Here is a 25,330-nt window from a genome sequence, read left to right as displayed (position 1 = left end):
CACAAATAAGGGAAGGAAGGAAGCAACACCTATGTTAGGATGGGAAGGCTGTTCTGGCAGAGGGGAGGCATTGCTGACCTCTGCGATGCCTGAACACCTTGTCCAGCTTTGGATGCTTCTGCCTACTGTTTCCCCACTCATGGCTTCTCGATAGCAGGAGAAATTTAAACTCTAGAGAAGTAGCTCCTCCCTTGGGTGCATTTACAGAAGATGAAAAAAGGAAGTGCTGTGGCTTTTAAAATTTCTCTTCCAATATGAGGAATTACTTTCTGTCTGCATATGCTCCTGAGACTACTGCAAGGCTTCACCCTGGTCCAACTCTTATTAATTTCTACTGACAACTTTCTCTTTATTAAAGTTTGACTACTTAATTCATTTTGAATTAACTTCTTATTATCTGAGTAAGTTATCATACTTTTAGTTTGGACATCATTTTTCTCTCTAGAACTACAGAAGTTTTAGAGAAACACAGAATCCAAATAGCTTCTTTCTTCTCCTTAGTTCAGTTGTATGCTGGAATTTGGCCAAAGACATGTCAACTTCAAATCCCAGAGCCCTTTAAAATTCCCAAAATAGGATGTGTTTTGTTGTCATTCCCATGGATGTATATTTTAGCTTCTAAGAAGCACTCAAGACATGGTAACCATGTAGAACATAAAAGAATATTTTGTTGTATATGAATGAATATTTGAATGAGGGCAATATCTATACTAACTGGAACACTCCAATATAGTACTAGTATGGCTTTCTCATGTAAAAAGCACTCCAATTTTAAGTTTTATATTTAAAACTATTATTCATATTAATTAACAAGAGAATTAAGAAATATACTGCAAAAGGATGACATTGGTCTTTAGGATTTAGAAACAATTTCAGGAGTAGCTTTGCTATTTTTTTATTGTATTCTGGTTGTAACAGAATATTTGCAAGATATTTATGAGGATGATAAGTACTGTCAAAGAAGTAATAGCAAAGAATCCCAGGTATAGATTTTTAAAAAAATAGTCTATTTCCATTTTATGGTAAAAACAAATTAATCAAAAATGTTCAAGCATATATTAAGGATGATAAAGCAAGAATTATCATATTCCAAGTCACCATTTGATTTAATTCAATTTACGATCTCTTATGAACTGGCTGTACACATACAAGGATTTTTAAAGCATTGTTAAATAATTTAAAGAGATGGAAAAGTATTTTTTACTTTGAAAATCTTTAAAAGTCAGACTGTAGTTAATAATTATGTTTACTACTTACAACTTCCTCTTTAAAGATACAGGTATTGCTTTCCTTGCCTTTTAGAGTATAACCTTATACATCTGTTGAGCTCACATCTGGACACTTAGCCCAGCTCATCGTTTCCTTCTGTATGCCCAAAACCCGTCAGTTATTTCAGCTGAGATTCAGCCCTGGGGAGAACTGAAAAAGTTACATCCTTCTTGTGTCCAGGTTTTATAAACTCTTCTTTACCTTTTTCCCCAGGATATCAGTAAGAATAAAAATAAGCAGTCTGAATTCAATCTGGCTCTGGAGAAGGGAGCCCAGGAGGACAAGAGGTATGTGCTTCATTAACATTCACTTCTATCGAATGAAGAACAAAAGCCTTCGTATGAAAGAACAGACATTCTCCACACAGTTATAAAACAAGCATCATTTTTTTTGGCAAAGTGGATACAATTTGAATATAGGAAGGAGGAAGCTAGAGCACCAGTGAGGACTATCTGTACTTTCCAAAGATAAAGATATCACACTCCATAATCATAAAATTTTTAACTCCTCAAGGAAAAATTATGATTTTGAATGTGTTTATAGCATCAATTCACATTCATTAAAAATCAAACTTTACAGAATCACAAGAATTTAAAATGTTATAATCATAGCACAAGAGTTTAACACTATCTAATTAATAACATAAAAAGACAGTAAAATAGGACATGAGAATTATTGTGATTAATACATTTAACCTAATAGTATGTATGTGTATTATGTGTTATATTTAACTATAATACAGTTATATATGTATGCACCTGATTGTTGCATATTTAAATGTGTTTACAAATGTTTTATACATGTTGTATGCCTGTGTGCATGTATAAGTGAGTGCACTTGTATGTTTATTGAAACAGAAGAAATAAAGAGAAGCTACAAAAATGGTTAACTATGTGGTATGACCACAATAAGGTAGAAGAAAGAGGGATGGGAACACTTACTCCGAGGAAACATTTTTATACTTAAACTTTCTTTATTTCAGTTTCCTCTTTTGTAGAACTTCTGTGACAGAAATTATTGCCTGGCTGTTTTAATTCAATATGGAAATGTATGAGAGGTATTCAGAAACACTGAGAAAAAACTCAGTAAATGTTAGTCATTATTATTATTATTTCAGAAAGTGGCAGGTTTTCAACACCTCATAGGACCAGAAGTTGTGGGATTTATTGGGCCTTAAAAGATTCACCAATATTTTGTTTTACTATACCTAGTTTTGATGAAGTAGATACAAAATCTGGAGACCTACAGGATTTGAAAACAGCAAGAAGACTTCTTGTTGCCTATAAAAGGCCCTCTTTAAACTTTAGTAAAATTCAGTGTTCACCTTTGACCCAGAAACTGCAGACAAAACCCCTGAGAGTGGTGTCTTCGTTCTTCCTGTGGAAGGTTTTGATCTGTGTATACGCTGAAGCATGCATTTAGATTTAGAGTCACTAAAAAGGTGAGGGGTGCTTAAAGATCCTAGTGATATATATTGTCATTCGAACGAGTTCCTGTTTGTTGTGGTCATGTATTTCTTTACACTGAAATCTTTATTCCATTCTCATAAACTTAATTGATCGTTTCTCTTGACATTAATAATTGTATCTATCCTTTTTCATATTCCAGTTTTCCACTGAAACTTATTAAGTCAAAATAATTAAGCTATGATGGTGACTTAATGGCTTGTTTAAACATCTGGTTTTATTCTTAAATTATATGATTGCTTTCACTATTCCTTTGTAGTAAAATTTTAAAATTTGTTTCACAGGACCTTGCTATACACGTGATTTATACATCACAGCCTCTGCTCAAATGTCCTCTTCTCAAACTCATTTACATTCTTTATTCTGTACTTCCTACTTGTTTGGTTTTATGCTTTACGAGCAGCTCACAATGCCTTTAACTTGTATTGAGTTTTTTTTCCCCTAAGCAGTACTATCACCGTGGTGGAGCCCATCAAATTCTGCATGACATATATTGCCTACTATATTCCTGAATTACCAAAGAAAAAGAGATCACTGCTAATGAAATGGAATACTGATGCAATAATATTTCTTGCTGTTCTAACTACCACTTGCACATCTTGTGTGTTTTTCCGGGGCTCACGTGCACTGGTTGTTTAATGGTTGGTATAAGCACTTCACTCAGAGGACATGTCCTCTTCAATGCTTCAAAGAGCTCCAAAGCACAGAGTTGGCACTGAGCATTTGTTTTTAAAAATGATGCAGCACAAGCTATATATTGTAAAAGCATACAGTTGTGGGGTTTTCATTATCAAGGCTTGTGAATTCTAAGAGAAAAAAAAACATAGGGCCTAGAAATGACTATGACACAAAATTACATTTTGGAAAGCATTCTACAAAGTACAAGCCTTCAGGCTGTAAGAAAATGAGCAAAGTTAAATTACGTATTAGATTAAGGGAAGAAAAATATGCTTCCATGATTTTTTTTGAAAAACTATTTTCTAGGTTCTGGACAAGAGACCTCTTTTCTTTTCTTTTCTTTTCAAGATTTTATTTATTTATTTTTAGAGAGGGGAAGGGAGGGAGAAAGAAAGGGAGAGAAACATCAACATGTGTTTGCCTGTCACGTGCCTCCTACTGGGGACCAGGCCTGCAACCCAGGCACATGCCCTGACTGGGAATCAAACAAGCAACCTTTTGGTTCTCAGGCCAGAGCTCTATCCACTGAGCCACACCAGCCAGGGCGTTGACAAGAGACTTTAATTTATAAACTGGAAAACATTTAGACAAATTATATTTTATTAAGATGGGAAGGCAACAAAGAAACTTTAAAATATAGATAAAATGGCCCTGGCCAGGTAGCTCAGTTGGTTGGAACATTGTCCCATTCACCAAAAGCTTGAGGGTTTGACCCCCAGTCAGGGTGCGAGTGGGAGACTCTCCTCTCACATCATCGTTCCTCTCTCTCTCTCCCCTCCACTTCCTCTCTCTCTAAAATCAATAAAAACATGTACTTTAGTGAGGATTTAATATATACATATACATACTAATACATATACACAAAATGTACACATTTAATAGAATTTCTTTCTTTCAAAACACTTCACTAATCTTAAAAAGAATAAAAAAACATTGATGTTTGAAGGAAAAAGGAGTGTGGATAAACTTGACATATCAAAACATAAATTCAAATGACAAAATATTCGTTTGAGGGAAAGAAATAATTTTAAAAGAAAATCACATTGTAATTTTACTTATTATTATTGCCAACTACTTATCTAGGAAAGGATTGTTACTATCGTGTCTATGTGAGTACAAGCCCAAAACCATCTTTCAGGGTCCCAATTGTCTATAAACCTGTCTATATATGCTCAAACCTGAAATATTCGTTTCTCTTTTTTAATTGTTGTTCAATCACAGTTGTCTGCATTTTCTCCCCACCCCAGCCAAACCCACCTCCTTCCCCCGCCTCCACCCTCCCCCTTGATTTTGTCAATGTGTCCTTTATAGTAGTTCCTGTAATCCCCTCTCCTCACTGTCCCCTCCCCACTCCCTCCTGACCATTGTTAGATTGTTCTTAACTTCAATGTCTCTGGTTATATTTTGTTTGCTTTTTTCTTTTGTTGACTATGCTCCAGTTAAAGGTGAAATCATATGGCATTTGTCCCTCGCTGCCTGGCTTATTTCACTTAGCATAATGCTCTCCAGCTCCATCCATGCTGTTGTGAAGGGTAGGAGCTCCTTCTTTCTTTCTGCTGCGTAGAATTCCATTATGTAAATGTACCATAGTTTTTTGATCCACTCATTTGCTGATGGGCACTTAGGTTGCTTCCAGTACCTGGCTATTGTAAATTGTGCTGCTATGAACACTGGGGTGCATAGGTTCTTTTAGATTGGTGTTTTATTTATTTATTTTAGAGAGATGGGAAGGGAGAGAGAAAGAGGGGGAGTGAAGTATCAATGTGTGGTTGCCTCTTGCACACCCCCTGCTGGCGACATGGCCTGCAACCCACGCATGTGCCCTGACTGGGAATCCAACTGACAATGCCTTGGTTCGCAGGCCCATGCTCAATCCACTGAGCTTCACCAGCCAGGGCTCATTTTTCTATGTATGCATCTATTCAATACAAAGAACTTAATCATTTAATCATAAATTTTGGCAAAGGTAATTATTTTAACAACTAGTGTATATTAACTATCATTTAAGGAATATGTGATAATTTTCATATTATTATATACTATTATATAATATACACATTATATAAACAGAAAGACCAAACCACATAATAGTTATGTTTATATTTTAAATTATTCTGTGTCGGGTGGAGGGATGGGGAGAAAATGCAGACAACTGTAATTGAATAACAATACAAATTATAAATAAATATGTGTCGAGCTCTGCCCTAAGTGTTTTCTCATTATAATTTATTGAAACCTTACAATGATCCTATGTGGATTATACTATTGTTATTTGCATCTTCCACGTAAGGAAAAACGAAGAGGAGGCGTAATTTTTCCAATACTACACAGAAAGTAACACAGGTAGGGCCTGAACCAGGCAGTTTGGTGCCAGGGTCCAGTCCTCACACCACATTTCCAGAGGGTGTCTCTGGGGGATGGGTTTAAATGCACATTTCATTTTCTATCTTTGCTCCTCTGTGGTTTTTTCCCTGCAATAATATTTTTGGACAAATGCTTTGATTAAGGGAAATAAGTTATTCCTATTTCTAAAATTAAAAGTGAGGCATAATATATGGCAAAGAGTTATAAAAATAAGTGTATTCTGGTATTTAAAAAATACACATGTAACTGAACGTAAGTAACCTATTTCAAAATACAAAACACATTCCTGGCATTATCATAAAATAAAATAATTTCTAATTAATACATCTGCCAATGTTTTTTGTTTAAACAATGAGAGAAAGGAAGATGATCTAAATTTAACTCCTTCAGGAGTCAGAAAAAATGTAAAAATTAAGTTTAATAGTCATATACAAGGCTCACTTAATCACAATAAAGTATGGGTATATGTGTTTGTAACTGATTACATAAAAACTGATATCACCCACCTTGGTTACATACAGAAAGAGAGGAACAGAAAATAAACTAAGCAGTTCATTTGTTGACTGAAAGAAATTAAACTTCAGAGGTGATTTTATAGATTATATGTTATAATGATTTTAAAGAAGAAAACCTTCATTTCAGAACTGAACTAAACTATATTGTAGCCTGAATGTATAATCTATGCCTCACAATGTAATAATAAAAAATACAGTTAGGTGAACTCTAATTTACAACCCTATATAATGTGTGAGGCGGCTGACTGTATGAGTCATGGCCCAATCAGGAGACAACCACAGTAATTTGAACAAAGAACAAGTAATAATAAGTGTTAGAGAGGTTGTGAAGAAAAAGGAACCTTTATTCCTTACTCATGGGAATGTAAACTAGTACAGCCACTAGGGGAGAAAATATGGAAGTTCCTCAAAAAAATTAAGAGTAGAATTACCATAGGACCAACTAAGCAACCACTCCTCTGGAAATCAGAGAACATTTACTCGTAGAGATATACGTACCCCTATGTTTACTGCAGCATTACTTATAGAGACAAGATGTGGAAACATCAGTGCCCTTTGGCAGAAGGTTGGATGCAGAAGATGCGGTACATGTGTACAAGGGAACACTACTCAGTCATAAGAGAAGACGAAGTACTGCCATTTGTGATGACATGGATAGGCCTTGAGAATGTCATGCTAAGTGAAATAAATCAGACAGAAAACATCAAGAATTACATGATTTCACTCATGTGTGAGATTTGAATGAACAAATAAAAACTCATAGACATAGACAATAGTGTGGTGGTTACCAGATGGAAGAGGGTGGGAAGTCAAATGCTATATGGTGACAGAAAGAAATTTGACTTTGGGTGATAAACACACAATGTAATACACAGATGACATATTATAAAACTGTGTACTTGAAGTCTCTATAATTTCACTCATGAATGTCACCCCAATACATTTAATTAAAAGAAGAATTATTAACCAGTAAAACAACTTAACTACTGAAATAAGTAAACGAAGAGCAGTTCAGTGGACAGAAGCAGCAACTGCAGAGCACAGCTGATGCCTACAGAGCTGAGGACGAGGGAACAAGGCAGAGCCTCCCACTGCTAGTCTCAGAGTCAGGTATCTTTGGAGAGGTTGTGACTGCCACAGGAACTCTGCCAGTGACCGAGTGTGCAGGCCGTGGAGGGTGAGGGCTACAGGTAGTCCCCTGACCTGGTCCCTGGAGGACACAGGATCTCATCAGAAGGGTTAGGGTAGAGCTCAGCCATAATGTAAATGCTACCAGAGTCCCCAGTACTAGTCCGTTAAGTGACACATGGAAAACAGCACTCTAGAAAATGGAAGCTAAGTCCCATCCTGCTGTTCTGGTTTATAGTAGCCCTCCAGTCCCTTAAAGTGGCAAAACCTAACGTCAGTCAGCTGCACAGGACCAGCATCTACAGGGTGCACCTGTGGTAACGCAAGAAAGAGCAAAGAAGTGTTTGGAGAAGACGGACAACAAAATGAATAACTGGCTGCCGTTACTTCATCCTTGGTTATGGAAACCAATAATGATATAAATCTGTGTAAGGTCACATGTTTAAAGTCACAAATAACAATTTCCTGATTCTTTTTCTAAATGTGATTCCTTATTACGTCATTCTGACTTCAAATTGTTTACCATTACTTAACAACTTCCTGTTTTATTGAGGCATAGATAAATTATATAAACTTTACGTGTACAACTTCATAAATTTTTGCAAATGTATGCACACTCATGTAACTACTACCTGAGACAAGATAAAACCTATTATCAGCACCTTGGAAGGCTCACTCTTGCTTTTGCAAAGTGGTAATCATTTGTATTTTAAATATTCCCTTAAAAATCTTTACTCATTATATTACATGTTTAATATAACTAATAGAAAGTTTAAAGAAAAATAATGCATTTTTGGAACAGAAACTAAGTGTGCAAGAAGCTACTTTTAAATAGAGACTTATTTAATTTAATCATTCTATGTTTCTTTCTAAAGTTGTTGAAGTACTCTATAGAAATTATTTTTCTACTCTTCTTTTTGTGTAAGTTGGTAATAATCAGCAATTTCTTTCTCATTATTTCAAAGAAAAGGGAATAAAATGTAAAGTAGAATACAGCCTCAAATATCCCTCTGCTCTTTTGCATAGAAATAGAGATGAAATTCAAGTTTTTGAGAATAAACTCTCCCCTACTAATACCAAACTGTTCTCTTAAAGTGAAAAAATTCCCCATGTACATGAATCAAATAAGTAACAGTAACAAATACCTAGCAATAATTTGGGTTACTAGAGAAAGAAGTTACTTAAATACCTGTAAAAAACAGCATTTTTAGTATATATTATTTCTTCAAAACTCATAGCATTTAACATAAAAATGGAGAATATATTATTATATAATTTTACTGCACATAGTAAAAGAAAAGTAACATGTTAAATAGGAGAAGCAGAGTTATTTCTTATACAATATTTAAAGACATTTGGGTTTTAGAGCTGTTCAAACTTTTCAGTTGAATATATTTAACCAGTTAACCAGTATGAACTTAGTAATCCAAGAGGCTCAAGAAATTTGATTTTGTAAGTTTTTCTTATCCCCGTGTATAACAAGATTTGTAAAAAGCTACTTTAATATTTTATATTATCATATAGAATTTAAAAATTGTCATTTTGAAGTTGGACACATTCAACTACATATTTTATTTTCCTACTAGATTTCCATCACAAGTCAAAAGTCTTTGAACTTGTGATTAGGCTTCATAGCCTGAAGGTGGTGAATGTTTTTCCAGAAGGTTTTTTTTCAATGCCTGCCTCCACTGGACTCCTTTCAATTTTTTTCTAATGGGAAGCATACTTTAAACAGCCTTGATTTCATGTTTTTCATATATTATTTTACTTTATTGCTCTTCCCTGAGAGAACGTACAATCAACATCTTTTTTTAAGTTTTATATTTGGTAATATTTTGTTGGTTCTTTGTTTCCTGTTATAATGGGCTTTCAAAAACTAAGCGAATTTGCAGATCTCCCAAACAAACACATCCATACAGGGCAGTGTGATATTAGAAGGTTCCTGGAATTAAGTAATACAATGTAAATGCTTTCTGCATTACCCATTTGCTGAACAGAAAGTGAGGAAGATTGCCAACGGGTTCATTTTAGGGAGAAAATTACTATTTTAAAATAAAATACAGAATTTACTACATAAACCATACTATAGTCTTAATCACGTTCAATTTGGGAGTATCCTCTTGCCTTTAAATATAAGGAAGTGATGTCAGGAGCTGACCTATTATTTTCAAAGACAAAAGTTATCACACACGAAATACATTACCTTTCCCAGCTTATATGTTCACTTCAAAGTATTTTAATGAATTAACACTCTTTATAGTTTCATGAAATATGTGTTTAAAGGTTTTAGCAAAAGTAATGCCGTGTTTACTTTTTTAATCTTTTTAACTTTATTTTTATTTTTGACACTATTTACAGATGTTCTCATTCCCCCCCCCCTTTGCCCTCCTCCACCAGGCCCTCACCCCTCCTCTCCTCAGGCCACCACCTCACTGCTATGTGTGTCTGTGTGTTATGCGTATCTGTTCTTTGGCTAATCCCTTCACCTTTAATGGCCTTAAGCGTAAGTCCATGGATGCTACTCCTATTTCCTTTATGCTTGCTTAGGAAGGATATTTGGTCACACATACTCCTACGCCCACAGCTCAGTTATTCACCCTGAACTCGGGTCTCTTCTTTCCATCTCCCATCTATTTTTTTTATTATTATTCCAGGTTCCTTCCTCTTCCTTCCTTCCTCCCCACCCACTCAACCCAACCACCCACTGAAATCCTGAGTTCTGCTCTTCAGTAGTTTTTCAAAATTAGCACTTTCCCCCATCTCCCTCCAGACATACTTTTGCATGCCTTATTCTTCCTTGGAGACCACGAGCTCACCTCAGCTCTGCAATCATTCTCCGACCTCTACTTATCCCTACAGAGGGTTAGACCATTTCCTGCACTTCCATTTCCCTTTCCATAACGAAATATTGCTTTGGAGGGGGCAGCCAAAAATCCCCAAAAGGTAAATTCCAAGAATCAGTACAGTAACGGCTTTGAATTAGATGAGTAATTTTGCAAAGCCACGGTAATACTAAAGTGCACTATGGTTAATGCCTAGCTGACTGCATTTTCATTTGTAAGGAGAAGGTGCTGCCAAGAGCTTCAACCAAGCTTATGTATAACAGCACGCGTTACCTAGGATTCCATGCTATTACAGAGCCCTTCTGAATAACCTTGGATCTTTGCGATGTGAAGTTTGATATTGTGTGCAAGTGTCTGTAGACTCCAGCAAGCACGTCATAAAAAAAACAATGTAAGGCAACATATAAAAAGTAATGTTATAGTCATCAATTTCTAGACAGTGTTTTTTGTAATAAATTAGAGAAAAGAGGCATGAAAAATGCACCTCTAATAATTTCATATTTTCAAAAGTGGTCTCAGATTGTTTACATTTAATTTGCAAAGTAAAATTTCATTATTAATCTTTATGTGCTGTAAAATAAATTGTTATCCATTTACTCATTAGCTCAATAAATATTTACTAAACACCAACCATCTGCAAACACAGTTCAGCAAAAATGAACAATAAAGCCATGATTTGCAACTTACCATGGGCCATGCGATGAAACCAATAGTAGCCAAAGTCAACTCCTAAGAAGGTTAAATACCAGGTCCATGGAGAATCCCAAGGCAAACTGATGAGCCTGTAGTTCTCCCAGATATAAATGTAACTGGTCAATTCAATGCTCCTGGAAAACAAACTGGAAAAACAAAATTCACAAGCAATGATGATACTACATTTTAGATGTAAAATTATGCTAAAAACAGTTTATGTAATATTTTAAAATTAATATATTTATATGTAAAAATAACATCCTTTCCCCTTCTTTGTTACATCCTATTACTCACTCCATCATGCCTTTTAAGAGGCTCAGTTTTCTTAGTGGCAACACCACTCACCTGATGTCTCCCTTGTTTCATAGTTACCACGGATGGCGCCCCTTTGCATTCTCAAGTTCACGGAATTTAGAAAGTCATTCCGTTCTTATGTCTCCAAAAATACTTTCCATGGAACCCATAAACATAAACATTACAAAACTTTGACTCACTTTCTATACTTGTCAGTTCTAAATCTTAATGAATACAGTAAGGTTGCTTTTTAAAGAAAATATAGAAGGTAAAAATTATAAATAGTAATTTAAAAAGAGGACTGCAAATTGCCTACTGCCTTAAAATATGTTAATCCCATAACATTTGCCTTTAGGTTAAAGCTGCTTCTGGCTAACTATTCTCTCTCTCTCTCTCTCTGCTCTCTCCTTCCTTTCTTTCATACATACACACAGCCCTAATGATTTTTAGATATTATTCTCAATATTACAGATTGGATACTTGTAGCATTTCAATATTTCTTAGGACATTCAAGGTATAAGGTAATGATATTCTCTTAGAAATAAAGTATATGAAACTAGTTAAAATAAACAATTGTTTTTAAAATCCAGAGAGCAGAATATGTCTTGTAACCTATTACACCAGGCTGTAACTTGTAAATGCCTACTTTAAGAACTTTCAAAAAGTATACAAAATATACTTCAATTTTATATAGTGTGGTAATTTTCTTTTCAACTTTTCTGTGATTAAATGTAAGATCAGACTCAAGATAATTATTCCTTTTATCATTTTTATGAATTTGAATTAAATTTTTTCTTTCATATTTATCATTAACATGTAAAATGAATTGATAGTTCTACCTAATAAAGATTTATTTATAAACCACAAACAAATGAGGTAATTCTTAAATATTCTAATTTTAAATAGAAGTTGAAGAACCAGCTTCAATTAGTATATTGTTAAAATTCAGCATTTTAATAGTATTTCCCTTTATATGGTCAGCTTCTGTGGAGACCAGGCCTTTAATTTTAATGTACTTTTGATTTTATTATCCTGTGACTTTAATTAATTTAGTAAAGTAAAAATTGTCCCATATTTTGAATGCTTCTATTATTTAATCTGTAAAATAAAACTGTAGGCTACTTTATAACAGCATGAAGATAAATAACTAATAGAAATGCCAAGTAACTACACTTTTGAACAGGACTGCATATCATTAAATCTTTCAACCCACTTTTCAATTCGAGATTGTTTTGGGTCTGTAAAATGGCCCTCATACCCAGAGGGCAAGAAGAGACCTAAGGAAGAGACAGACCACTTCAGATTTGTGGGCGGCAAGTTAATAAACACGAAAACTTACATACAAAGCTTGTCTGAGGCAACCGCAAGACGAGGAAACCTCCGCCCCAGCCTGCCAGAATCTTAAAAGCGTAGGCAGGCAGAGCTTGGACATGTTGAGGGTTTGGTCCCAGACCACCGCAATAAAGCGAGTCATAACCTTTTTGTTGATGGAGGGTCTTGCCTTCAATTTGTAAAATTACGCAACACCTGCGAAGCGCAGTAAAGTGAATTGCAAAAAAATGAGGTATGTCTGTGTAGAGGCTTTAACTAGGTTCAGTCACGTATTGAATCCAGATGGTCTCAGCAACACCTTACTCTCTCAAGGCTCCCTCCTGAAACAGCTGCTGGTATGGAAAGAGGAGGCAGAATGCACAATCTAAAGACAGGAGATGGGCAAGAAGCCTCCAATTGCCCAGGTACTATTCATGGGCCAACCAGCATTCCTCTCAATGACCTTCAACAATTACATGGCTGAAAAGAGCATTTTCATCCCTGAGTGTGAGTCCTTGGCCCAAAGGAACGGCCTGCCCAGAGCTCCTGTCACAACTCGGGCATGTTCTGGGTACTCCACAATCCCCCGTCAAAGTGGTCCAAGCCTGCTTGTGGTCTTCCAATTTGTCATATAGGTTATTTATCAAAATAGGGGGGTAGAACAAATTTTATTTTAAAGCATGTTATCTTGGTTGATAACTTTTATTTATTTACATTATTGACGCTTGAACAAGATCATTCTTTTTTGTTGGGGTCTGTTCTATGGAAACAGATTATGAAATCTTAAAATTGTTTCCTATCACCCATTAGTAGAGGGTTAACTATACTTTTAGGTAAAACTGATAAATAATATCAATTTTATATGGTTAAGCCCAGTAGTTTCTCTAAAGCCAGGATTCTAAACCTTGACATTATTGCCATTTGGGCCCAACAATTCTTTGTCATGAAGGCTCGTCCTGGGAATTGTAGAATGTGTAGCGGCACCTCTGACCTCTGTTTACTCGATACCAGTGGCACGGCCCACTAACCAAGCTGTGACAACAAGATATCCAATGTCTGCTGGGGACTAAAACTGCCCCAGTTGATAACCCTAAAAAATGGCGGATCCAGAAACAAAAATTCAAACTGAGAATATGCAACAGAAAATTGAAATAATCTATAATATTTTACATAAGCTTTAGTACACCTTGCCAAAACCAATCCATTCACGGATTCATTCACTTGTTCAGTAAATTCGTAGTAAGAGACACTGGACAATACAGGGAGGGCAAACATAATCACCAGCCACATCAAGGTCTTATCAATTCAGAATCTTTTTGAACAGCTGTTATCTCTCTTGTCCTGCAGGTGAAAATCAAAATAGATTTTAGGACACCAAGACTTCAATAAGAGGAAGAGGGTCCCTGGAAAACTCCCATTTTTGTAAAACAAAGAGAACCTGCCTGCACTTAAAGCACTTTTTTATTTCCTGTACAGGTGCCAGATCTTGAGCAGACACCCAATTTATTACTTTGTCAACTTACTTATTAGGGTTGACACAAATCGAGCTGAAATATGCCTGACATACTACAGTCAAGGGTTTTTTTTTTTTCACACTTTAGCACGAAGCCAAACTTTCCTCCAGGCGAAGGGAAGAGGGGAGACGCTGTGGGAGTTAAATTCCCTGCTTTCTATCAGCAAGATGAATACGATCTTCTTCCATCCTAAATGGGAAAAAACAGCCACGGACTGCCCACAACTAAAAACAATTCGGCAAAGGGATACAGCTGGGAAATGATTATCAAGCTCTGGAAAACCCTTGATTGCAGGAAATAGCACCTACATTTTCAAAAATGTTCCCACCAGACCTTGAATCATAAACCAAAGCGCCTTCCTCTTTCTTTTCCAAATTCCTTCGTCTTCGTCCAGCCCCAGCCCCAGCCCCAAGTCCATGACTCTGCACTCTGGAATTCAAACCTCAATTCTGTAAACCCCATCCTGTGGGAGGTGACATATGTAATAAGTGTGTATATGGTGAGCTTACTGTATCACATGGAGATGGAACATTGGGTAGTACAGCGGCTTTGAATAACCAAAGACTAGATCCCTTCTACTCACTAAGTTTGAAATGCAAGACCAAAAAGTGATCTAAATATAAGGAGACATTAGAAGCCTCAAATAAACAACCTGTACATGTGGAGGCTCTCCTCTCATTGTCTGTTTTGCTTTGTAAATTCCCTCCAAATTGCTATTTTCTCTCGGGTCTGAGGTCTGTCTTTGGAAAACAAAAAGTAGCTAATTCTTTATGTGCATATATAACATTTTCTCTGAACAGTAGAAATTTGTCCTGTCAATATTTAGTTGCTATAAAAAATCTGGTGAGGCACTAAATTGCTATTCTGGTATGATCCTGGATTTTTTAAAAAGGTAACATTAATTTATGAGGTTCAGATTTAAAAATAATTAATAAATTGAGTAAACATTATTTGGGGATTGAGATAACTAATTAGAGCTAATTAGTTATAACAGTCATCTCAGTTTGAATGTAAAATACAAAGGTAATGTCGGGCATGTCATTCACCCTTTCAGTTACGAGAGCTTTAGGCTGAATGGACCACAAACTTATCTAGATCTCACATACTTTCATGCTTTAATCATTAATCAAACAAATGAAGTTTGGTGTAATGCTCTCATTGTAAACTGTTAAAATTTCAGAGTAACTTTCAGCAGTATGATTTACACACCCAGTACTCAGGACATCTGCCACTTTATACCACTTCACAACTATCATTAGAGCTGGGTGTGATGTTAGAGCTGGGTGGATTTGGCCAGATTCTGCAAAGTAAGAAAGTAAATTAGACATTTTTATTTCTAATAATCTTGTTCCTTAAATCAGAAAACAAATCACTATTTAGATGAGATCATTCTAAATATCCTTATAAGCTTCAGAAAGTTTAAATAATTAAATATATTTGTACTATATAGGTATTGGCTTTTCGAAGACATTTGGTTATTTATTCATTTCAAAATCTCTTAAGCCTGGCCCAAGAACTCGCTCTGTTTATCTGTAAAGCTTCTGCCACTTTTGCTCCATCTAGTGGAATATTAATTTTTGCTCCGTAGTAACAAAATACATAATGCAACCTCTTCCTTCTGCAGACAGATAAAGTTCGTACTACTGTTACTTACTGTGAAATAACGTATGTTTATGAAACAATTATCTAATTTAATTTTACTGAAACCACAAAATCATAGGTTTTATAAACACAATGTGGCAGATTTAGAAGTAAATTTGCTGTATTTTTCACTGTGCAAGAAGTAAATTACTTCAAGTAATCCAATTACTCTATTGAACAAGCATATAAATCCAGACTAATAAACACAAGGAAGTTTGCATTCATTAAGGAAGGTTATTCTAACAGCAATATCTGAAGTTACACAATTACTAACAAAGTCTATTAATAAAGTTTCTAAGGTTAAATTTTAGAGGAAACGGGGCGTTCTCCTTACCAATTATAATTAACAAACCAGCCAGTTTTTAAATTTTATTTTCTTCACAGGGGATGTTCTATTTAATTATTTTCTGGGTTAATAAATACATTACTAGTATTATTAAATATTTTTATTAACATACCCAAATGCGTTTATCTCTTATTTTGGACAAAGAATAAATATTTATGGAAGTCATCACCCAAAGTGACAGGCATTCCTTTGTCAGAAGTCCGATGTTGCCATCAGCAGTATTGTCTCCGATTCCAAAGCCTAGTATAAAAACCCAGTGTGCAATTTTTCCTTATCCAGCCCCACCCCAAGGAGCCTGAAGTATTTTAAAGAAGTTTAATTTCCTCCTTTTTAAATTTCTTTTTTGAAATATTCTTCTCAGGAATGGAAAATTCCAGGGCAGTCATGGCCGGTAAAACTGTGCATACGTACGGTTGAACATTGCGGAGCTAACTCAGTGGTGAAATTTGGCAGTGACCCATTTATATTAAAAGTGGAGTGTCCCCAACTTATTTGAAAATTTACCTACTTAAATTATCCCTCCAATCTTTTGCAATTTGATTTATAATCTGCTGTTTCAACAGAATAAATGAACCCATTAAAAACAAACATACTGTAGATATTTATATCGGGAATAAAATTTCTCTGGGGAGGATGCAATTTATGGAAGCAGAAACATTGGAAGGAAGTAACAAATTGAGGTCCCGGTTTTCTAATGAAGGATTGGAAATTGAGTTCTGCTTAAACAAGCAGGGGAAAAAAATGTGATTATTTTTCACTCGTTAGCATTTAAGTCAGTAGCAGGATATTTTAGATAGATTTAAAAAAATAGATTTAGTAAAATTTTTGCTAAGTTTAATTTTTTATCACCACCTTATGCAAGTGATTGATAGAAGGGCAGGTTGTCTGCATGCGATACACAGTATTTAACTATTGTAAGTAAAACTATCCGTCTATAACTTCAAGACTAGATTCCGACTAGGAGGGTTACCTACTGGATTCCAGAAGAGCAAAACAGATGCAGGCCTGCCCAGAATCTGGTACTTAGGACAGATGGACTTTTATTACACAGGATGGTCTGTTCGACAGGCTTGTAAACAAGATATAATCTTATGATTAATATTTTTCCCTCACATAAAGATTTGAAAGCTACAGCATGTAGTTTTCTCTGTCAATGTGCTACGTATGCTACTAATCTTCAGGATATTTCAAATTTTATGTAACAATAAAATTGAGATCCTCAAATAAACATTGTTTTTCCTCAAAGTCTGCCTACAGCATTTCCATTACATGAAGGGCAAAGTGGAAAAATATGTTCCTGGTTTCACTTTGATTCCCACAACTTCTTTTGTCAGAGGCCGCATGCCTATTTGGAATTATTATCCAAAGTGTAACTCCTCTCAAACGAATTAACAAATGGTGTACCACCGTTTCTCTTGCCATCGTGTAGTTTAAGGACGCGGCAAGCCACTGCTGCTCGTGTGGAAAATGAAATTAGTCCCTCGGAGAGGATACGGTCAGTGCCGTGTTAATCTAACCTTCAGCTGTTAATGATTTGCACAAGGGTTCCCCTTGATGCTGTGGCTTCAACTGAAATATTGTTTTAAGAGTTTCTGTTAAATCCCCCTTCGCGTCTCTTGCCGAGGGATGGAGTGGAGTGGATCCTGAGGATCAGCTTTCCTTCTCTGCTTACATCTGTTTTTTTAACAGCAACAAAATAAAACAAAAATATTTTTTAAATGTATTTTCAGATAATTTGCTTTGCTGAGATTTTTAGATAAATGGCTATAAAGGTGACATGAATTGCAAAATTTAATTTGTCCACATTTCACAATTTAGAATTGCTGTTCACACCTCCCGGAACAAAAAAAAAGAAGCCATTTGCTGTTCACCTTCGAAATACAACCATAGAAAAATATGCTCCAAATTCAAGTTCACAACCTTTTACCTTTCTTCAAAGGGCATCAGTTAACAGCTTGTGTTAGCTGAAGGAGTGTTATGAATAGTGGAATGTGAAGGGAAAGAACTGCATCTTTCTCTCCCTCCTTCTTCCTAGCTTCCTGATGCTTTGGGGGTTTGTTTTTAGCAAAACTAAATTTCTGATTCTCGCATATCCTGTTATAACCCTGTACCGTTTTAAAGTCACACTGCTGAGCACAATTATAGGACTGAAGATGCAGTTTTCCGGTCTCTCCAGCGTTATGATAAGAGAACAATCAAATTTCACTTTGACCAACGTCAAACTTGAAAGAGTAAAAGGAATCCTGAAGCATTCATTCAACTTGATGTCTCCTGGAGTGTTTAATAAATTCATTTCAATTCAATAGAATATGTGATCCATATTTGCGCCTGCAGGGCGCTTCTCAGTTACGAAGCTACTTTTACAGTTCATCCGTTGTCTGATTTCCATAAACCCGTATACTTAACAGTCTCAGAATGAACTACAGGAACCAAGTGGGTAATTTTCAATAACCAAACCTACATATCCTTTCTGTATGTTAGACATTTTTCTTGTTCAATTCTGTTCAAGAGAGTCGTGAAATAGAGCATATTATGTATAACTGTAAATTCTTATTTAGTATATTCCAGAAATTAACTGCAAATAACTTGAGATATCGCCTCTGATTCTGACAACAATGGGCAACCATACAAGTAGTTTTTCAGAGAGTAATTATAATTATTATGTTATTATTATTATTTTATACCTATTAACCTATCTGTTTCATAGTGTCATTTATGAAAGAAATTTTGCTTTTAGGTTTACTTCCTATCTAAATAACTTTATGCAATTGTATGAAATTGTTTCACCATTTCTCAGATATCCTTAAGTTTTCATTTTATTTTCTTTTTTAAAAAATCCACCTTGGTTTCCCACTGGGCGGTTCATAGAAACATTCCTAAGTAATGAGCACTGGTCAGAAGTAAGCTCTTAAAACAGTAAAAGAAGCAATGGGTGGGAAGCAGGAATGAGAACATTCATCAACAACACAAAGCAGAGCAAGTACTTCTGAGGGGATCTTCCCTCACCCTCTGCCTCTCTGGTAAATGCTCATGGGCTTCTCCTTTACACGTATTATAATTACTCTTTCTAAAATGTAGTAGGTGTGGGGGTCCAGAACAAGTCACCCCAAGTGTGCCTCTGTGGTATGCAGATTGTTTTGAGCCAAATGCAACTTTAGCTGCAAGCTCAAGAGAAACTTCTCCCCTACTCCTTAACTACCTAGAAGAACTCGAATTAGCTGCTTTGCCCATAAGAGATTATCCGAGATAAGTTTTTTTGACTTATCTATGGGGCAGGGAAAACTCCTGTTTACTAAGGTCTGCTCTTTTTAGGAGCCTCCATGACCGTTTGAAGTCCCCAAGGCACCTCACCTCATCTAGCTCAGGATGCCTTATATAGCCATGTTCCCTTTCTATCTCTGAACCTCTCCTGCACACAGGGTTCTGACTCTCTCATGTATGCAGTGTTACCATACCTGTGTATGTTTCAAATTTGTTTTTTTCTCTTGCTAATTTGTCTTTTGTCTACTCGATTACTAGACCAACTAGAAACACCTTGAGGATAAAGGAAAGTATGTTTCTCCCCACATAGGTGATTTACTGTTTACTATCGTTAGGTCTCCTCATTATCCAGTTTTGTCATTAACATAACACTATGAGAATATTAAATGAGAAAGAAAAAACTACCATGTACCAAACACTATTCCACACAGAGGAGTTAATACTATGAAGAAGAACACTCCTTTCTCTCCAGTTACATGCAAGCTAGCAGGAAGGGCTGTGAGGAAAACAGATGAGTCGATACCATGAGAAAATTCTATATCCAGGGTAAGTACCAGATTCCATGGGACCGTATGAAGTGGTGTCTAACATAGGGTTAGAAATCAAATATGATTTAGAAGAGTATGATTCTTCGAGAGAAGTCTATGCCTAGACTTAAGAAATGAATGAGAGTTTGCCACATGGGTGGCTTTCCAAACAGGGAAACATGTTAGACCTCTGGGCAATGGAAAGAAATAGAGTATGGAAGGAACACATATTGCAAAATGCGGAATAGCAATAAAGGGACCGGAAGCAAAGGTGGATAGACCAAAGCTTCCTTGGTTCAGGAAAGGAATTCATGCGTTATCATCAGGCAATATGGAACTGTAGAGCGTTCCCACCATTTGCACGTTATGGAAATGTTCGGCTGCAAATGAGGTAGGTCTATGGACAGGGACACACTCAGGAGGCCACTATAGTGGTCCCGCTTTATGGGACATTTGACTAGGGAATGTCTGCACACCAGATAGCTATTGTATGTGAGGTTCCCTGCAGCAAAACTCATTTTCCAATAGATGACTAGACCATAACTCAGGGCTGGAACTAAGGTCAAGCGAATGAAGCACACTCTTCAGACACAAAATTTAAAGGGGCCCTGATTAGCTCAGTAAACAAGATCAATAATATGCAGAGCAGTATTTTTTAATGAATGGAAAGAAAAATCCATAGTGAACAAAATATCAAAATTTTAAATAATGACAGTAACTGAATTCTTTGGAGATGTATGTGCAAATCAATTCCTTTTCCATCATGTTTGAGAATTTCAGTTGATTCTCTCAGTGTTGCTAACCAAGTAACTCACCTTGGAAGCCGAGACAGAACACCAGCTGATATCGATGTTAATGCATCATCCAAACGGCCTGGTGGCTTCCCTTTGCGAATCCAGCTGACAACCAGTTCAAGCAGCATCAGTGAAATGAAAAATGGAGTTGCCTGGAAAGGAAATTGCAGAAAAGAGCTGCTATTGTGCTCGGTATGAAATTCTCCCACATTTCCTAATTAATCATTCTAGAAGTGGGAGGTCCAGAGTGACATCTCATAGAAAGAGAAGGTAGGTAACTTTCTTAGGGGATCATTTCCCCTAACAAATAAATTTGATTATTTCAGACATATATTAAGCAGGTGCTCCAATTCTATCAACCAATTTGGAAATAAAATATAAACAGATATGATAATTGCACCAAGAAAAGAAGATTAGGAAGGACATGTTACCAGTTAGATCTAAAAAATATATTTTAACATAAGTGCAATAACCACTAGTGTATTATCTACATATGTCTGAGCTAGATTCCCTTTAAAAGGGATTCCTTAAGGATGTACATAATTCTAGTTTTTCAGTATTAGCATTACTGAAATGACAAAATCGAAACTGAGAATGTTTTTCTGATTATTTCAAAGAATAAAGTCATTTTAAGTGCTTGAAACATCATTCAAGTTTTATTCATTCTGCTATAATTTTGTTTTATATAATAGGGTTTTTAGGCTGCACTATCAATGACCAAATAGTGGAGTAGGTTTGGTGTTACAATATAAAAAAGTAATGACTTATAAAGATGTAAACACCACATTTTTTCTTAAAACATCAGAAAGTAGGAGCAATATGAATCCTGAAAAAAAAAGTTATGGGTTTCACTCATTTGGAAGCTGATCATGAGTTTTAAAGTTTTTAAAACTGAACTCCCAACAACATATTCTCTGAGGTCTTTTTTTTTTTTCTATTTCTTGTCTGAACTAGTAAGTGTTATAGGAACAACTTTGACAGGGTGGGGAACTTCAGTATTCAAGTTCTAATTCTGGATATTTCCATTTCCAATCATAGCCAGGAACCAAAAGTGAAAAGTGCCTCTAAACACTTCAGAGTCAAATAAAACTTGGTTCAAGTTCAAAGTTAGGAAGTCAGAATTGGACTCAGTGATCTGTGTATCCATTCTGCAGAACTATGCTACCAAATTAAAGGGGAAATAGTTTCCTGGGAGGTAATAGACAAGTTTACCCTTTAAAAACAAGATTGTTACAAAGTTTACTGATGTCAGCTAAATTTGTAATGTCACTGTGTCCAGAAAAGCTTTAAAGGTTTTGTCATATTCTGGAGTGACATATCAGGGGGAAGGAGTTCGATAAGAGAAGATAGTTATGGATATTGTATGGAAATTCAGTTCAAGTAGAAATTCTACTTTTGTTCCGTGTCTTTATGAAACTGAATTCTTTTCATTCGAACTTCATAATCTGAAGAATGAAAGTAAACAAAACCCCACTATGTGTTTAACTTCTTATTAAGAAAAAGCAAACACAGCCTCTTCCCAGATAGTCTCACCTTTTTTACATAATCAGGCACCTCTTCTAGAGTTTGGAATGACGTTTCATTGGGCTTCATCATGTAAAACATCATGCGAATTCCCTGGGAAACTGAAACATCCTGTTGGGCTTCTGGGTTCTTCATCTTGGCCCTGGTCTGATTCCCAGATGGAGAATATTTGTGATTCATGGTTGCAGCCAGAGAGGCTGGACAAAGAGGACGAGATGTGCTTCACAGAACAAGCCCTTTGTCAGAGAACGGCTAGAAACAAAGCTCCAAAGAGAGCACAGCCAACAGCAGATTCTGTGCAGAAACAGGAAAATACTGGGATCAAGAATGAGTTCAAAGTTCATTTCAGTGGGAGCTGTTCCAGAAACTAGGCATGCTGGGGAGGGAGGAGGGCAATGCTGCCCAAATCAAAGATAAATAGTGGAGTTTAGCTATAGGTGGAGTAACTTATTTTAAAAAAAAAAACAAACACAATATCTCCTTGGAAAAGGGAAGGAAAAAAAGTGTTAACAGGTAAAATTTCAATCTGAAAAACTGGGCAGGATTTCAAGACTCAAGTCACCTGAAGAAAATTCATTTTTCTCCTCCCTTTTGAAATTCATGTGGTGTTCACTGTGTCATCTCCCCTCAGAGTCATCATTTCCTGAAAGGATGGGATGCTCTTATCTCATTTAACAAGACTGAGCTTGAAAGTTTCCAAGCACTGAATATATTACACCGGTATACTTCTGGATCTGTATCGTGTTAGCTTCGGAGGGTCTGCAAACCCATTTAGGGGCATTTGGGTTATTACATGGTTTACATTATCTAATGGAACCTTGACTAGTCACATCTGATTGTTAAAATTTATGGGCAATATCTGATTGAAAAAGCCCCCATGTCGTGGCTGCGAGACCTTACCTTTTTTTTCCCCAAGAAGCTTCAATTTGTTTGCTTCTTGGAGGTGGACTGGAGGGCACTTGATTGCAGCGCGAGTGAGTCCGGTGGAGCTGCCTCTAACAGGGCGCTTCCTCGAGCATTCACCTGTAATAGTTGTAATCATCCTTTGGCTCCCACCTTATCTTTTATTTTAAAAATGTTTATGTAGAGTCAAGTAAATCATTAATATATTCTCGTTTTATGAAAAAAACTAGAAACCATAGGTAAGCAACAAACAAATTACTACCCAGAGTAATAATCAGTTCTGCTATCATGTGACTTACGTGTTACTGAAGATTACTATATTTTGCAAAATGGTGCAATAAAAACCATGGGGTTTATGAAAAATGGGATTAGCATATAATACTCTGAAAGGTTATAATGACCCATGAGGAAAAAAATATCAGAACCTAATAAAAGTGATAGCACATTTTTTACCCATGTATTGTTACATGAAGAAATGTATGCGTAGTGCCATAAATACACTGCTTGGCCTTGAGAAAGAGCTGAAGAGGGCATTAGAAGAGCTACAGATCGTGAGCTATTGTGGAGTAGTGGAGGGAGGCTTATCTGAAGTCGGACAATGCATAAAACCAGATATGCATGCCGCAGCTCCCAGCTCCCAGGTGAACTGAGGACGCTGGCTGACGTTTAAGGCATGTGCACTTGTGTGCATTTGTGTGTCCTCAAACCTTTCAGCTCCTTGGGTGCAACCTTTAACATTCACCTGCTGTCTCCCATGAACAAGTCACACGTGAGTATGGATGGCAGGCTCCAGTTTTCCCCCAATATATTAATCCTGTTTGAAATAAATTTGCACCTTCAAAATATTGTAGAATTAACTGTTTTTTTCAGATAGTTCCTAGGGCAAATAAATATTTATGGACATACATATTTAATCAAAGTGATCAGATTGCACACAGTGTTTTGTTACCTGCTTTTAAATTATTTTTGAAATTACAAATGTATTGCATTTTGGGAGAAAAAATGCAATCAACAAAGCTGTGTGCAAATTAAAAAGTAGCTGTATCCCTTCCCCTCAACACACACGTCCCTCTCATCAACTTCATACGAACTTTTCCCAGTGGGTGTCTTGCCATAACTTTTTCCTACAAAGATTGTTATTATCATTATCATTACTATCATGTGAATATCTTTTAACGAACATTGTTTAATTTTTTTCTAACAAACCATTTAAATAGAAGATATAGCAACTTTCCTTCTGCAGTCAACAATTTATCAGGAACATTCTTCCACTCAGTTTATTGTTATATAGCATTTTTTTAATGGCTGCAGAGGTGTGTTTGTGTGTTCCAGAAGGAAAAAAAATCATTTTAAGTAGCGGAACTTGAATACAAAGGATTAATTACAGAGATGGTGGAAGAGGTAGAAAGCCAAGTGGGAACAAAGAGGCAATCTAGAGATTAATATCAATAGGAAGCCACTTGCATCCTTAAGCTATAGGGACAAAAGGAGAAGGCTGTGTGAGTAGGGCTCCGGGGCTGGGTCACCAAGAGAAAGTGAGAACCACAAGGGGCCTGTCCAGCAGGAGCAGGGAGGAATGGAAAAAACTGCTGTGGCTTCTCCCTGCTGGCCATTCTCCCAGCAGCACTTGTCATTGGCCTCCATGAGTCAAAGGAAGTTGAGAGAGGAGCCAAGAAAAAGAAGTCGGAGGGGCCATTCCTTGGAGAGACACAGCAAGGAAGGGCAAACCAGAGAGTGTATCTGAGGGAAAAGTCAACGTGGGACCATTGCGCCATCGTAATTTACTTCACCGTTTCGCCATTGTTGTGCAATTAAGTGTACTCTTCCAGCTTTATTTAGTAAACAGAATGGATCAATGAACACCATGGCATGAATGCCTTGTACGTTTGTGCACATTTTTGCACTAAATAGATTCCTAGCAGTGGAATTATGTTCTCAAAGGGTCTGTAAAGTCTATGCTTTGATAGTTCCTGCCAAATCCACCTTTAAAATTGTCTTTCACTCTTGCTAACACTGGCTGCTATCAATTTTTTATAGTTTTTGGCCAATTGATTGGTTCAAAATGTCATCCTGTTTTCATTTGCATCTCCCTAGTGACCTTGATAATCATTTCATTACCTTTATTAGCCATTTGTTTTTCTCTGTGTGTGATTTTTTAAATATACCTGGCATGTGATTTCATTATCTTCTCTTTCTGTATGGATTTGTAAGCTAATTGAATTCTATATCTTGTTTATGTATTTCTCTCATGCATGTGGC

The 25,330-nt window shown here is 36.2% G+C and overlaps 1 protein-coding gene across 4 annotated transcripts in view; it reads right to left on the bottom strand.

Moving 5' to 3' along the window:
* The window catches only part of AGMO (alkylglycerol monooxygenase), a 284,230-nt gene extending 261,113 nt beyond the window's left edge, over positions 1-23,117 (bottom strand). For 3 of the 4 annotated variants that reach the window (XM_045185305.2, XM_045185307.2, XM_024577265.3), the window contains exons 1-3: positions 22,178-22,478; positions 20,666-20,796; positions 10,951-11,102 (exon numbers count right to left, since the gene is read on the bottom strand). In XM_045185305.2, the coding sequence (XP_045041240.2) occupies positions 10,951-11,102; positions 20,666-20,796; positions 22,178-22,348 (454 nt within the window). In that variant the 5' untranslated portion in view covers positions 22,349-22,478. Of the gene's footprint in view, positions 1-10,950; positions 11,103-20,665; positions 20,797-22,177; positions 22,479-23,068 lie in introns of those variants that run through there. The other variant, XM_045185306.3, reaches the window with a different exon arrangement.
* Positions 23,118-25,330: the final 2,213 nt, after the last annotated feature.

Source organism: Desmodus rotundus, chromosome 6, assembly GCF_022682495.2.
Source record: "Desmodus rotundus isolate HL8 chromosome 6, HLdesRot8A.1, whole genome shotgun sequence".
NCBI lineage: Eukaryota > Metazoa > Chordata > Mammalia > Chiroptera > Phyllostomidae > Desmodus > Desmodus rotundus.
The sequence above is the reverse complement of the archived record's forward strand: the minus strand, read 5'-3'. Positions and strand labels throughout refer to the sequence as shown.